This window comes from Protomyctophum parallelum (assembly GCF_964188405.1).
Source record: "Protomyctophum parallelum genome assembly, chromosome: 2".
Taxonomy (NCBI): Eukaryota; Metazoa; Chordata; class Actinopteri; order Myctophiformes; family Myctophidae; genus Protomyctophum; species Protomyctophum parallelum.
In genome coordinates this window covers 18287541-18304004 of record NC_139699.1, presented here as the reverse complement: position 1 = coordinate 18304004, position 16464 = coordinate 18287541, and the positions used below count along the sequence as shown (strand labels likewise).

The 16464-nt window shown below is 42.2% G+C and overlaps 1 protein-coding gene across 1 annotated transcript in view; it reads left to right on the top strand.

Moving 5' to 3' along the window:
• Positions 1-4044: 4044 nt before the first annotated feature.
• The window catches only part of pisd (phosphatidylserine decarboxylase), a 37955-nt gene continuing 25535 nt past the window's right edge, over positions 4045-16464 (top strand). Inside the window, exons 1-3 of the mRNA XM_083760032.1 lie at positions 4045-4072; positions 9770-9822; positions 11777-11940. Coding sequence (XP_083616158.1) covers positions 11806-11940 — 135 coding nt within the window. The 5' untranslated portion in view covers positions 4045-4072; positions 9770-9822; positions 11777-11805. The remainder of the gene's footprint in view (positions 4073-9769; positions 9823-11776; positions 11941-16464) is intronic.

Below are 16464 nucleotides of genomic sequence, written 5' to 3'. Positions count from 1 at the left end.
CTACTTGTGTATTATTATAACTAATATATATATATTAGTAAGTGTATTACCTATTATTATTACTTATTATAATGTATATGTGGCGCCTACTTTCTGTGCTGAATTAGTAGCTCCGCCCACCAAATTGACAAGGGCAATTTGCTTACCACCACCACCACTGGTTTTCTACAATAAGGGTCCATTTTGTTTTGTTTCAAACTATCATTTAGCTGGGGACCCCCTGGAACTCCCTTTCCCTCATTTAGCTGGGGACCCCCTGGAACTCCCTTTTCCCCGGACCCCACTTTGGGAACCACTGTTGTAGAGGAATATATATTTTTTGTTTTGATTTCTGAGCAAAATGTGACAAATGTAAACTTTATATCATAATTATATGCAATTTTGATTTAGTTTTGTTTTAGTTTGGTGAGACATATTATACATGTTTTTTTGCAGGTTTTAGAATGGAACTTAGATCTGTTTTTTAAATACTTTACCTCACATTGACTCCTTTGTGTCACATGATGTCATGTTTGTGAATTCTAGTCATTTGAACTGTAATATTTATATTTTTGGATGAATAAAAAATGGTGTTGAAACTAAGTCAACTGAATGCGTGGTTCTGTCCCGCGGACCCCCATTTGAAAATGTATGCCAGGGACCCCCATAAGAGAAGATAAGAGAAGAAGGGGGGGGAATAGATATAGAATAGATGTGATATATCTGTTCTCCATTATTAACCAATGTTGGGTATATTATTGAATTTAAACAATCACTACTTTGTATCCCACTTCACCACTTTTCAATATCTTCATATAATTGGTCCTCACTAATAATCATGATAAAATGACACATTTTTCCAAGATAATAGAAACTGCAGGCTTTCCATAGAGCACCGAAGTCTGATTTTCATTAGAGGGCGCCAGTAGCCTACACGGGTTCATGTATTTTTTTTATTTGCATTAAAATTAAAAAATTTAGGTCGCTTCATATAAGAACTGTGTTTGAAAAATAAACCGAATAACCGATCATCCCGGCCTTTCTGTCAGGGGGGTGGCTGTGCGTCGTTAATGATGTTGATCCAAAAACATTACATCACCTTTGAGGGCACACACACACACACACACACACACACACACTGTATTGTTAATTAAATTAAATTATAATTAATGTATAATTTATATAAATGGTACAATTTTGAGGTATTCTTTTTACTTTATCCTACTTCTTGTCCACTACATTCCGTAGGCAAATATTGTACTTTACTTTTACTAGGGGAGACGGGGGTAATGTGAGACACTTTTTACATTTGCTCCCCTGTAGGCGAGCTAAAATGATATATCAGTCAAATTTACATATTTCCCATTCATTTGGGATGTTTCCTAAAAATGGAAATGATTAGAATGAATCCAAGACAAAGGGCAGTGAACATATGATTGTTTTTAAAAAAGTGGTCAGGTGTCTCACTTTACCCCAGGGCTGGGGTAAAGTGAGACAGACCATCAAAATCAATGGGGTAAAGTGAACCACTTATTCTTTTCACTTTAAAACTACCATAAAAACACTTGTTTTAACAGTTAGAACACTGACAGCTAGCTTGACAACCACACATTCCAAAACTAATGTCAGACTAGTAACAGAATCATGGGAATTGGTCATTAACCACATTTTCTTTCTAAACACTTGAAAGTAAGTCTGAACAGAATCAAAGACAACATTCTGTAATTCAAAATGTTTTAATTAACATTCAAATGATTAGAACACAACACACACGCACACACTTCACATCTCTACAAAAAGCAACACTTGCTAAAAGAGATAAACGTTTCTCTCGGTCGAAGTTTCCCCCCATTTAACCCATTAAGACCGGGAATGTATCTGTGTCACTTTAGCATAGTAGACAGCAATTGGGTTCGGAACACTTGACCCTTAGAGCAGGCTAGTAGGGGCTCAGCACCATCAGAACCAGATAGAACAGCTACAGCTACAACTAGGTCTACTCTACATTCCAGCCAAGGTTACAGTTTGTAAATACATCAACGATGTGATTATAATCCATTTCTAATGGATGAAGCCTTGGCCTGGAAGAGAGGTTATCAGGTGGTCTCCAAACGTCTTACAACTACACTCTCCAGTTGGCGGGTCAGCAGTGATTTGGCCAAGTCACTGCCCCTCCTCCAGGCCCCCAGCTATAGACAAATCTGTGGAGGGGCGCCCCGGGCACAGCCATCACCGAGGTGAAACCAGCTATAGCATTGGCCACACCCGGCCAACAGGGAACGCAGTGACCTGCTGGCCAGGTGCAGCAAACCAGTGCTGACCACACCCCAGCGACCAGCTCGCCCAGGGAACCCCCCGAAGATCCGCCCACTGTCCTTTCTGTCATGCCTGAACCAACAGGAGGCTCCCTCGGCCTTGTGTGTTCTTGGGGGACTGCAGGCACTGAGGTCTCTAGGACTATGGTTTGCCTCATGCCTAGGGTTCTCCTACATCTCACCAGACTGTTCGTCTGTGCGGTGTGCATGTGTCCATCCTTGTCCAGTGTCCACACTTAGCCTTACTCTGGTGTATTTGAGTCAAAGAAGCCTTCTCTGAGTCGGTGTCACTTGTTGTTGTCGTTGAATCTGTCCTATCGAGTCTCCCTTCCTCCCCTCCTCTCGGGAGACTCTGGGGTATTGCTTATTTGTACGTTCTGTAGCTTGCTTGGTGCCCTCTTGCGAGTGCTGCGACAGGGGTTGCTGGCCCCTGTTACCCCGCCAGTCTTTCCGGGAGGTCAGCTGTCTCTCCAGCGTCACTGACCTTCCTCGGTTGCCATCCAGACTTTCCTGGAAGTCACTGGTTTCTAAAGGTGAGGATTTGCTCTCTCTGTGTGGTTCCTCCACGCTGTTTAGGTTGTGGCAGCTTCTTCGCCACATCACATTTCAGAACATGTGCCACATCGTTTTCCTTTATAGCAAATGTGGGTCTCTCCCATGCTTTCGTGTTTCCCAGGATTCTTCTGATAATTTGTGCAATTGTGCATATATTTCTGGTGAATTATCTTCTTTTCTGCCTTGCTCTCAGCGGCTGCCTTCTCCATCTCTACAAGGGCGGTTCCACCCCAGGTTGTCTTTCTGGTGTATCTTGGCATTTTCTACAATGTTTATGACATAGAAAATAAAACATATGCAATGTAATATTAGATTAAAATATGTTTAAAACTGAACTTAACTTGTGCCTCATGGTGGGGTAATGTGAGACAGTGTCTCGCTTTACCCCAGAGCATTTGTCTCACTTTACCCCACACCCACATTTTGGTAAACAGGACCTCTTTTAGCAATTCAGGCTAATCTTCAGCTAGCAGCAATCTCATGGATGTATATGATGGTAGTTCATCAACGTGTATGATTTAAGTTTTTCTACCTGAATTAATTTGCTTTGACACAACAGCTGATTATGTTGACGACAAGAAAATTTACTTTTACATGCAAAAAACATATTTTTGTGAAAAAAACATGCTTACCACAGCACAATAAGGTCCTCTCCTCCATGGCAGGTAGGAAATGGGAGGGGCTTCAACATATAATGGTCACATGACACAAATGTCTTGTGGTCATGTGATACAGGGGGTGTCTCACATTACCCAGTGTCTCACATTACCCCCGTCTCCCCTACACTACATTTATTAGAAACCTAATCCGGGGACCCCTAGGGTTCCTTGAGGGAATTCCAGGGGGTCCCCACTCCCCAATAGGAACCAAATGGACCCTTATCGGTCTGTATAAGTTTGTGGTTACATTTGTACACTCTCAGTCTCATAAATTAACTTTGATTTTACAATATAACTTCACTGCTAGAGCCGTAAAACTCTTCTCTTATGGGGGTCCCTGGCATATCTTTTCAAATGGGGCGTCTGGGGGTCCTTGACGTGAAAAGGTTTGGGACTTTTTCCACCACTGTACTCAACCATGACGACAACGCAACGACAACGAGCGCTCCTTTTTTCGTCACGTGTCGCTGCGGCTGATTGGCTGCGTCCCACGTGCGTGTTGTCGCATCCCCGGAAGTACACATTGGCTTCAAAGATGGCGGCGTCCTTCGGGAAGGTGTGGAGGTACGTAGGAGCGGTTTTGTGTTCATTTGAATCATTATTTGTGACATTTACGAATCACAATTCACTCGACTCGAAAAGACGGCAACTTTGGGAGCCGATATATGTAAATGTGATTCATTTTGAAAGTTCTCGAGGACGTCTGGGGTCGCAGTAGACAGGCAGAGAAGACAGAGAATTGCATCATTGATTTGCCACCATGGACCTGTCAATGTGAATGCAGTTGACTCTCTAGCCCTGAAATATGATTCATAATCAGTATAGCGTTGTGTGAACCATGGCTAGTGATTCTCATGCATTTTACTTTTCATGCCAGTGCCACGGACCCCCAAATAATGTGTTTTGGCCGATCAGGACCACCTTTTTTGAAAATATTTTGTGCCAGAAACTATAAAGACCCCAATAAGAGGGAGAGAGAGAAAAATCAGACCGGTCTGAACTGAGTGGTACTGTACTGTACTGTACTGTACTGTACTGTACTGTACTGTACTGTACTGTACTGTACTGTACTGTACTGTACTGTACAAGCTCTCCTCCCTGGCGTGTGTGACTCGAATGTGGCTGCACAACAGTGACACTTGGTGGTCAACAAACGCTATTTCCAGTTAGCACCACTCGAGAACAGCTGATCTACAAGCTCACAACAGTCGCAACATAATGCTGCCTTCAGTGCATCAACAATATACATTTTGGGTTTTATGTCCTCACATCATTTTGAGATGTTTCTTTAAGATGATGAGATAGATAATAATAATAATAATAATAAAACTTTATTTGTATAGCACCTTTCATGACATGAAATGCAGCTCAAAGTGCTTTACAGAACAATGGAGAATAAAAGAAAAGCAAGGCAACGACAAAAAACAAGTGCAATACAGTGAGGACATGAATAACAAAAAATAAAAATAAAATAAAAGATCAATTAAAAGCAATGTTGTAGAAGTGGGTCTTGAGCTGAGCTTTAAAAATGTCTACAGAGGCTGCCTGACGAAGGTACAGTGGGAGCTTGTTCCATGCCGACGGCCCGTAGAAGCAAAAAGCTGCTTCCCCGTATTTTTTTGTTGCCATTTTTTTAGGCAAAGCGAGCAGGCCAGCAGTGGAAGACCTTAGGGGGCGGTTTGGGACATATTTAGGCAGGCAGTCATGTAGGTAGGAAGGTGCGAGACCATTGAGAGCTTTATAGACAAGTAAAATAATTTTAAAATCAATCCTAAAAACAACCGGAAGCCAGTGCAGTGATGCCAAAACTGGAGTAATATGTTCTCTCATCTTAGTTCTAGTTAAAACTCTGGCTGCTGCATTTTGGACAAGTTGTAATCCGTCAGTTGTTTTCTTAGGCAGTCCTGAAAAATGAGCATTGCAGTAATCAAGCCGAGAAAAAACAAAGGCGTGGATTAGCGTTTTTGCATCGTCCAAGGACACATCTGATTCACAGCTCTGATTCGTGCAATATTTCTAAGGTGAAAAAAGGCAATCTTGGTAACATGATTAATGTGTGAATTAAAATTCAATTCAGAATCAATAATAACCCCCAGGTTCTTTACTGTACTGTTACTTTCTACAGTCAGGTTGCCAAGTCTGCTTAATATTGATTCTTTCTGTTCACTAGAACCGATTATGAGAACTTCTGTCTTATCCTCATTTAGCTTGAGAAAGTTCTCACTCATCCGACATTTGATGCTAGACAGACAGGTAACCAGCGGGTCTAAAGCACAGGGATCATCTGGAGCCACAGAAAGATATAGTTGGGTATCATCTAGGGATACTGATTTCGATACATGTGAGTCCAGTATCTGCCGATACAGAGTACCGATCCGATACCCTATGTCTAATGTATAATGTAATGTATTTAATACATTATTATATATATTATATTATATATAATAATATAATATATATTATTAACACGTGGATTAATAATATTGGTCAACCACGGCGATTTCTGAGGGTTTAACATTCTAAGTACTAATAAAAGCTGTGCAGTATTATGCACTTTCATAGTTTTTAAAATGTTTATTATTTTTATTATTATTAGGCCTATAATTATTATTATAATAATAATTATTATTTTAGGTTTATAATCCATAGTTACTATGCATAATAATATTATGCCTATAATTATTATAATAATAATTATTATTATTTTAGGTTTATAATCCATAGTTACTATGTATATTATTATTATTATTATTATTATACATAGTAACTATGGATTATAGACCATCTAGGCCTACACATAAAAGGAAAGTTGTAAAGCACAACCACAATTTAATTTATTTCTGACGATAGTCAACCACATCATTTTGGTTTCTATTCCTTATTATTTTATAACTCTAGTTAATGTTCTATTCAGATATTATTCAATGCATCATGGCCAGCATTAGCCCCATATGTTCCCTCTCCCTACGTCAATTCTGTAGCTACTAGCTACTGTGGGCCAGCATACTCAAACTACTATTATTATTTTAATATTCGGAATCCCCACACACACACACACACACACACACACACACACACACACACACACACACACACACACACCGCAACGATCCAGTTGCTGCAACGTTAGCTTGCTAGCCTAGCAATGTTGTGTTTAGGCTACTGTTGATAGCTTTAGCAGCTATCTCTAACATGAGGAACAGCAACAACAAGTAGGATGTAATTGAATGGGGGCTTTGGCAACTGTCCTCTTTGGCTCTCCGTGTTCATCGGATTCTTTATCTTACATAAAGAAATACGAGCGACCTGTTAAAGAAGTTAAGAACACAGCGGGGGGACACCTGGGACAGAAGTGACAGAACGAGACAGACTAGTGTAGTGCGCAGTGAGCGGTGACTGAGCGCAGCCCCTCCTCTCCTTCAAGGCTCAGGAGGGAGAGGGCTGAGGGAGGGGGCTGTTTGACTGTGTGTGCGCACTGGGCAGGAGCATGTCAAGTTCCAACGGGAGAACGGAGCGGCATCTGGATCGGATAATGGATCGGCCCATTTGCCACCGATACCCGATCTAGAATTTTAGCCTGGATCGGCGCCGATCTCCGATACGAGTATCGGATCGGCGCATCCCTAGTATCATCAGCATAGAAATGAAAATTGACTCCGTGATTGGCAATGAGTTCGCCCAATGGCAGTATGTACAAGGAGAAAAGCAGAGGGCCAAGAATCGAGCCCTGTGGAATACCAGAACTGATGTCGTGTTTGTCTGAGTCAAACTCGGCTAGATTGACAAAGTAACTTCTATTTGATAGGTAGGAGGAAAACCAGGACAGGGCCGTACCAGACAGGCCTATCCAGTGCTCCAGACTCTGTATTAAAATTGAATGATCAATCGTGTCAAATGCAGCCGTTAGATCTAGAAGTAAGAGAACGGATACATGTTTCTTGTCAGCAGACACCCTAAGATCATTCATTACTTTTACAAGTGCTGTTTCTGTACTGTGACCTTTCCTAAAGCCAGATTGGAATTTGTTGTGCACATTATTGTTCTGTAGAAACGCATCCAATTGATTCTAAAACCTTGCCCAGAAAGGGTAGATTTGAAATGGGTCGATTAGTTACCCAAAACAGAGGGATCAAGATTGTGTTTCTTGAGAAGGGGCTTAACTACAGCAGTCTTCAGTGAGTCTGGGAAGACGCCTGATTGTAGAGAGCTGTTTACAATTTTTAGGATATCTCCAATCACACTGTCTAAGGCAGGTGACGAGAGAACTCGTCGGCTGCAGAAGAGCTAAAATAACGCTTTTTTATGGTATATTCAGTGATGTTTTTCTCTAGATCAGAGACAGTCATATTAAAACACAGCAGATAGTGGTCTGATAGCTCAGGCCTTTCAATAGTCCTTTCCACAGTGATGTTCAGCCCTCTAGAAATCACCAGGTCCAGAGTGTGCCCATGTTTATGTGTAGGCCCAACAACATGTTAGATAAATTCAAAGGAGTGCAATAACTCTAAGAAACCCATAGCCATAGCATCTGTAGCATCATCCAGGTGAAGATTAAGATCACCTGAGATAAGAGTTCTGTCATAGTTAGTGGAGCAGATAGATAAAAGTTCTGATATTTCTGTTAGAAATATTGCTTTACTGCATTTTGGCAGGCGATAAATGCTAATCATTGGCATAGAGGCTTGACCATGTAGTATAGTGGCCTGGTATTCAAAGGATGTAAAGCTGCCAAGGGTCAGAGCCTTGAATTTTAACGTGTCTGAAAAAATAATTGCCAGTCCACCTCCTTTCTTAGCCTCGCGAACAGAGTGAATGAAACTGTAGTTTGCGGGACAGGCTGGCGCTAGGAGAACAGCTCCATCTGAGCCAAGCCATGTCTCTGTTAGAAAGATTATATCTAGCTTCTCTTTACAGATTATATCATTTACAGAGGAGGACTTATTTGTTAGTGACCTGATGTTAAACAAGGCAAGGTTAAGCTTGTTATCACATTTTTGGGGGCTGTGATGCCTGTGAGGTACAGTAACCAAACAGCATTCTCTCTCCAGACCACTCTATTTGAAATAACAGTAGAAATGTTGTGGACCTCAACCTGTGCAGTGATTGAAACACCAGGCTTTCTAGAAGCATGGGGTCCATACATGTTTGTTGCTGCGCATAATGGACCCTGTTCATATCAGTATCAGATGACATTATTGTTAAGCTCTACTCTAATAGGGCTGGGACTCTAATTAGAGGCCTTATAATTAATTCATCTCAATTAATCACATTTTAATCGCATATCAATATTCAATATAACAGTGAGAAACATTTCTTTCAAAGGTATGCCAGTGAATCAATGAATAGTGACTAAAACAGATTATTAAAACATTGTTTTTGAGGGGCGGCTGGGCACTAGCCACTAGCTTTTGTTTTTGCCTCTAGTTGTTTTTGAGGGGCGCTAGCTGGTAACTCCTATACTAGCCATGGTTCACATGGCTTGTTCACAGTCATGTTTCAGGGCTACTCCTATACTTGGAGTCGGGACTCGGGACTAACATTAGCCCCACTAAAGGAGCTCTAATGTAGCAGCTTCAGGGAGAGGTTCCATGGGCTGGACTGGCGTCAGCCTCCACGCTGACTGCCTCATGTCTCGCACTGAACACAGCTTTGCGCTGCGGTCCTCGTCGTGATTTGATACATGTCGAAGCAGCCAGCCAATGGGTGCTGCTACACTATCAAAAGAGCCGCGCACGTTTTCGGCTGTGCACAGCTTCAAAACCGTGTTTTTAGACAGCTGGTGGATGGAAAAGAAGCTCCACTTCCGCGGACGACTTGCGCGACGGCCAGATTCCCGGAAACGCTCTCCTCCGCGTCAAACGTCCGCGGAGGTGGAACTTAATTCCCATCCACCAGCTGTCTACAAACCAGCTGCGCACACGCATCACAGCTTATTCTGTCCACAGCGCAAAACCGTTTTGCGCTTAGGTCTGGAAACGGGGATAGCGTGGAGGCCAGCGCCAGTCCAGACTCCAGGCAGACCCTGAGAGACCCTGATAGACACAATTGTAAAGATACATTGTAAAGCCGGTAGAAGAAAACAAGCACTAGAGGTCCTCGTAGGTAGATAAAAACCAGCAGTACTAGAGGTCCTCGTAGGATAGAAAACCTAGAGTACTAGAGTTCTATAGTAGAAAACCAGCAGTGCTAGACTAGTATTGTTTTGGTAGAAATCTGCTAATCTGAAGATGAATGATCTTTTTGTCCCATCTGTCCATACAGCTCTCTGACAACTTTACGGTTGCTACGGGGACCGCTGCGTCACTTCTCTGCTGGTGAGTCATTTATTTTAAGCCAGTGGTTTTGAACCCTTTTCATGTCAAGGCCCATTTATTTATTCAGCATTTGAGCCATCATGCACGGACCACCATTTGATGACATTTAGCCTCTCAGACCCCAAACTAAAGAATATTTTGTTATCGTTGGATTGATTGATTACTTTATTGAAAATGCATTCAAAATGATAGAGTGACAAGAAAGCCGTTAGGCTTGTTTCTGTTGTGGTCCTCTTGGGGAAAGGGGATGTGGAGCAACAATACAAAACAGACACAAATAAAATACCTTTGTATTTTGCCCTGCCCCCCTTCCTTTTGGGAAAAGTGGGCAGGAGACAAGAAAATCATGAAACAAAAACACAAACAATTTTGTTCCTCATTTTGTTATTCATCTATTCTACACTAAAAGGTCAGTATACATGGATTAAAAAATGTTGTTGTTGTTTAATATCAGCTACAGTTCAGCTACTGAACTGAGTATAGCAATGATGCTTTTTCCCATATTGCTGTGAAAATGTCAGGGTTTAAAATCAGTAGTGCCTGTGAGTATCACTAACCTTTGAAAAATAGTCACAGAAATATTTGGGCGCTACATTATTTCTAATCCTGTGAACTAGACACATTTAAAACCGGGATACTCTCTCCTCCACTTTAAGCCATCCCAGACTGGTGAAGTGGACAGGGAGAAGATGAGTTCTAGGATGCAACTTAAGGATCACTCTAGCCAATTTATTTTGGGAGGTCTGAAGTTTCTTCTTAAGGGTCATAGAAATGCCTGTATACCAAGATGTACAGGCATAGTCAAAGTGACATTGTACAAGAGAGGATACGTTTCTGTCCACAATTCCATGCTGTATTGATGTTGGTACCATTAGGAGAGATAACATGCTGTATTGATGTTGGTACCATTAGGAGAGATAACATGCTGTATTGATGTTGGTACCATTAGGAGAGATAACATGCTGTATTGATGTTGGTACCATTAGGAGAGATAACATGCTGTATTGATGTTGGTACCATTAGGATAGATAACATGCTGTATTGATGTTGGTACCATAAACCATTAGGAGAGATAACATGCTGTATTGATGTTTGTACGATTAGGAGAGATAACAGGCACACCATCAAAATAACAATAATCTTTAGGGATGCACTGATCGACATATACGTCACCATCGAAAGCCGATTAATCCACATCTTCTTTACGTCATCATTGAGAGCTAGTTATACCAGTTATACCTGACGTCATATGCTGCTACGATACATACGCATACGCAAAGTAACCACAGTATACCGCTATTTCAACTTACAAATTACATATACATATACATAGAGGCATTTCTTTAATCCACCCGACACTGATCGACATATACATCGAAAGCCGTCTCTTACCATACTTAACAATACTACCTTTTTACCACCAAAAACTAGGTACGTAGCAAATAGCTAAACCTAATAATTCAATATTTCAAACGTTCTTTCACAGAGAAGCTGAGATTTGACAGTTTGTAGCGGTCGATAGTACTTGTGCACTCTGCTTGCGCACTAGTAGGCCATTTATGGCCTACTTGTACTTGTACTTGCAAGTAGGCACTCGACAGAGTACAGTTCTAGTTATTATTATTATTATTATTATTATTATTATACAGTAGTATTTCATAAAGTCTCAATGGAGCTGCTTTCAACATTTTACGAACTAGAAACCAGTAGTTTCTAGGTTTTGCCTGTAGGGGGCAGTGTTGTCATGACTAATCTCTGTTTTATGCTATTGCAGTGGTTTTCAACCCTTTTCATATCAAGGTCCATTTTTTATTCAGCATTGACATTTAGCCTCTCACACCCAGAACTAAGGCAATGCTTGGGCAATGGAAGTCAGAGAAGCCCCCCCCGGCTTCTCTGACTTCCATTGCCCAAGTATCAACCTACGATCCCTCTCCCCTTTGTATGTTTCCAGGGGGTGGACGGTTTGGCCTCCAGGCCCGCATGAGGCCCCTGCCCCTCCTGCTGGCCACGGGTGGAGGCAGTTACCTGGGTTACGACCAGTACGGGCGGTACCGGGACCGCCGGCTGGAGGAGTTGGGCATCGAAGTGCCGCCGCACCTGGCCAGCAACTCACAGGTAGGAACTAGTAGGGGGAGGCTGTCCTGTCATCAGGTACTCAACTCACAGGTAGGAACTAGTAGGGGAGGCTGTCCTGTCATCAGGTACTCAACTCACAGGTAGGTACTAGTAGGGGGAGGCTGTCCTGTCATCAGGTACTCAACTCACAGGTAGGTACTAGTAGGGGGGAGGCTGTCCTGTCATCAGGTAATCAACTCACAGGTAGGAACTAGTAGGGGGGAGGCTGTCCTGTCATCAGGTAATCAACTCACAGGTAGAAACTAGTAGGGGGGAGGCTGTCCTGTCATCGTGGCTACCGACCAGTGCCGACCGCAAACGCTTCCCTCAATGCCTCTGGATGTATGTGTGTGTGTGTGTGTGTGTGTTGTTGGTCATACATGCCAGTGTGCTTCTCAAACCTTTTCAAGTCAAGGACCCCCAAATTGATCATGTATTTGGCCGGCGGACTATCCCCCATATGGAAAGTCAATGCATACATACAGGACAGTAAATAAGTATACAAATTAGTGCTGTCAGGCGATTAAAAAATGTAATCGCGATTAATCGCATGATTTGTGTAGTTAATTGCGCGATTAATCGCAATTAATCGCAAAACCTTTTTTGCTCTAAATTCAATGATGAACTGAAAGAACACGCTGTATTGTAGAGATGCTCCGATCAGGTTTGACAACATTTATGTTACTTTTTTTATTTACCTTTTTTCCACATGACATATGAAAAGACAAGTGCAATGTGCATTATTTTATGGCTTGCCCATTTTCTCTCTTTTGAATAATTCTGTCCAATTAGCACATTCAACACAAACAACTGTTTCCATAAAACAAACTAACATAGGCTACTTCTCTATAAGCAGAATCATGAATAGGCCCATTTAATTTATACAAAAGGAGAAGAGAGAGAGCAATGTGTTTGTGGCTCAAACTTTGTCTAATATTGTTTTAGAGCAGTGGTTCTCAAACATTTTCATGCCAAGAGCAAAGGACCCCCAATATTTTTTCAATCTACAAAAATAATCCCAAAATCGCTTATAAATTAAATTAAATTACTTACTAATCACTTATTTGGCAACACTGGCCAAAAACGACCAGTGTTGCTTCTTTTTGTCTTATTTTGTATAGACCTAGGTGGCTTGTTTCTGCCATAGTTATACTGGCAACACCTCTGGCTTCTAGCTAGCTGGTGCGTCTGGCTGCTGCTGCTCGACTCGTCTCTGTACTGTGTACTGTCAGTCCCAGCTCCGTGACTGGGAGATGGGACTGTGGATAGCCTGGATAGAACTTTCTGTTACAGTTAAATCCATAAACAAGTACCACACAACTGAAAAGTATCGCGACTGTGACCGCAAGTTAGAAACGTGTGTGGCTATAACGAGGCACAGCTGTTTACAATGCGATGCAGAATTAACAGCAGGGTTTTGCTTTAGGTCTGGATGGATGAATTGCACAGGTTTCTCAAGCTTTTTTGGACTGGAACGTACGATACGAGCAAAACCTTTGTGAAATGTAAATGGAAGGCTGTTACTCCACTTAAAACATCCTAACAAGGGGTCTGGGAAGGGAGTGCATTGCAGGAACCAGTATTTCTCAACATCCCGCCTGCCAATCGCTGTGTTTTTTTTTGTTGCGTTAATGCGATAAAGAATTAGTGCTGCGTTAATGCATTAATAACGCGTTAACTTTGACAGCATTAATACAAATACAATAAAACACCCAGCAAAGTACTAGTAAAATCATTCTAAAGCTATTTAAAATAAAGCAAAGTCTCTCTCCACACCATTAATCACTCATAGTGTGTGTGTGTGTGTGTGTGTGTGTGTGTGTGTGTGTGTGTGTGTGTGTGTGTGTGTGTGTGTGTGTGTGTGTGTGTGTGTGTGTGTGTGTGTGTGTGTGTGTGTGTGTGTGTGTGTGTGTGTGTGTGCATTATCAGCGCTCAGTCCAGTTCATCTGCTTTTGTGTGTGTGTGTGTGTGTGTGTGTGTGTGTGTGTGTGTGTGTGTGTGTGCGCGTGCGCGCGCGAATGCGCGTGCCAGGGGCACTGGCAAGCAGGTCCAGTTGAGGTGAATCAGGTATTGGGGGTTTGTGTTTGTTAAGGAGCCTAATGGCAGAGAGGATGAAACTGGCACTGCCCTTTGCCTTCTTGAATCTCGATGCAGTGTATCTCATACCCGAGGGCAGGTGCTGAGGTTATGAGTTGTGTCTCTGAGGGCAGGACCTTGAAGCAGGTGCTGAGGTTATGAGTTGTGTCTCTGAGGGCAGGACCTTGAAGCAGGTGCTGAGGTTATGAGTTGTGTCTCTGAGGGAAGGACCTTGAAGCAGGTGCTGAGGTTATGAGTTATTGGGTCTCTCGCGATCTTTCCTACTTTCTTCACTGTCCTCTGGTCGTAGAGATGCCGAAGGGCAGAGCTTTAGACCCGTGGGTTACCCTCCGGCCTCCGCAGCTTAGCCTTGTTGGACTCTGAGAGCCCTCCATACTAAGCCAGGAAAGAAAAGGTAAGGAGGCTCTTTATATGGCAGATGAGAGTAAAGGAGTAAAGGAGGGGAAACTAGTGGCGGCACACGCAGTTGCTGCGGCTCAGTGCACTCCCCAGCACATCGACATTCCGTCGTACTTGTACCTGTTACAATGACAATAAAGATCTATCTATCTAGTGCTCAGAAACTACAAGCAGACATACAGGTAGTGAACTAAATTAACTTAGACAAAGACAACTTCGCCCAAGCACAATGTTGATGTGAAAAAATACAGTATCAAGTTCTTGTAACTTGACAAGTGGCACTGGGTATTATTTTGAGTATGTGAAGGAGGGACAAGAGCATTGTATTTTGACTGTACGCCTCGGTGCCTGTTTGGGAATGGGCAGGTTGTGGAGAACCGTTTTGTCCTGTTGATTTAGTTCAGACCAGTGTTGTTTTTTGGCAGCAAATTTTGATTTTAGTTTTAGTCATTGTCTCTTGAATAGTTTTCATTTCGTTTTAGTCTCATTTTAGTCACCTGGAATGTTTTAGTGTTAGTCTAGTTTTAGTCGACTAAATATCATCTAAAATGTATTTTGGCGGGCCTTGATGCCGTCGCAATGACTGTTTTTACACTTGCTGAAAATAGCAGATCTACAAGCTCACAACGTGTCACACTGTGACGCATTGTGAGCTTGTAGATCTGCTATTTTCAGCAAGCAACCAAGTGTAAAATGACTTATAGTGGATCTCTTGTCCACTAGTCCCTTCCTAACATTTTAGTCTAGTTTTTATTTGTTGACAAAATTGTCAGTATATTTAGTCTCAGTTTTAGTCATCATAGCTTAGTTTTCATTTAGTTTCCATTTATTTTTCGTCAGTGGCAAAAAGGTAGTCGACGAACATTCTTCGTCTTAGTTTTAGTCTGCAAAATCAACACTGTACAGCAGCACGCCCTTTGGCCCTTGGCAATGTGCCTGTTCAGAGCGGGCCGCTTCTAGAGAATGGCTGGAGAGATGCAAAGGACACAGACAGACATTCGCATTAGAGATGCTCCGATAATCGGCCAGCGATCAGTGATCGGCCATATCGGCCGTTATTCACTCTAATCGGTAATCGGCATTTACCCTATCTGTGACGTTGGTTTTGACATTTGACATTTTTTGGAAATATTAAAATTTGCAACATTTCACAAGATCAGTATCAGTATCGGACCTATCGGTATATTGGCTGATCATGAGAAAATCTGTATCGGTCCCAAAAAAGATATACAGAGATTCTTTGATTGACATATTTATTTACTGACAAAATGCACAACATTATTTGTACTGTATCTGTCAAAACACAAGAACTATCGAGAGCTTATTTCCTTTGTGGCCCTTATATATATATATATATGAGGACACGCGCACACCGCACACAGTCACACACGTTGCATTACAAGAGTCCAACCTAGTAATACGATGTCTACAATGTTGGACTCTTGTAATGTAATGTGTGTGAGAGAGAGAGAGAGAGAGAGGTTCAAAGTGTTTCATGAATCATGACATGATGTGACAAAGTGAACACCTGACCTTCACCAGGTGAATGTAAACGTGTCCCTGGGTGGACAGCTGTGTGCACAACTTTCTGACACCAGGCAGCGACCGTCAGATGTGCACAAACCAGCTCTTTGAACATCATGGTGTGACACAGTGTCATCGACACTCGCTCGCTGTGATTGGCCGGTGGGGGATGATGAGAGGGTCGCCACTCGCCACAATATTCCGCCTGCATGTCGGTTAACCCATTTAGTACTGAGGCCGATTCTCTTCTAACTCAGTTTCTAACAGTTTTCTGAAATACCTCTGTTTCTATGTCAGTGGTTCTCAACCTTTTTCATGTCAAGGACCCCCAGAATTATCGGTATTTGGCCGCGGACCCCCATCTGAAAATATGTTTTTTAAGGGACCCTCCCCAGAAGCAAAGATTTGAGTTGAAACCGTTCCCTCTGAAAGAATATATATTCAAAGATTTGCGCCACATTTTCAAGATTTTTCAAAGAGTGCTGCGCCATGAACTTGTAGATA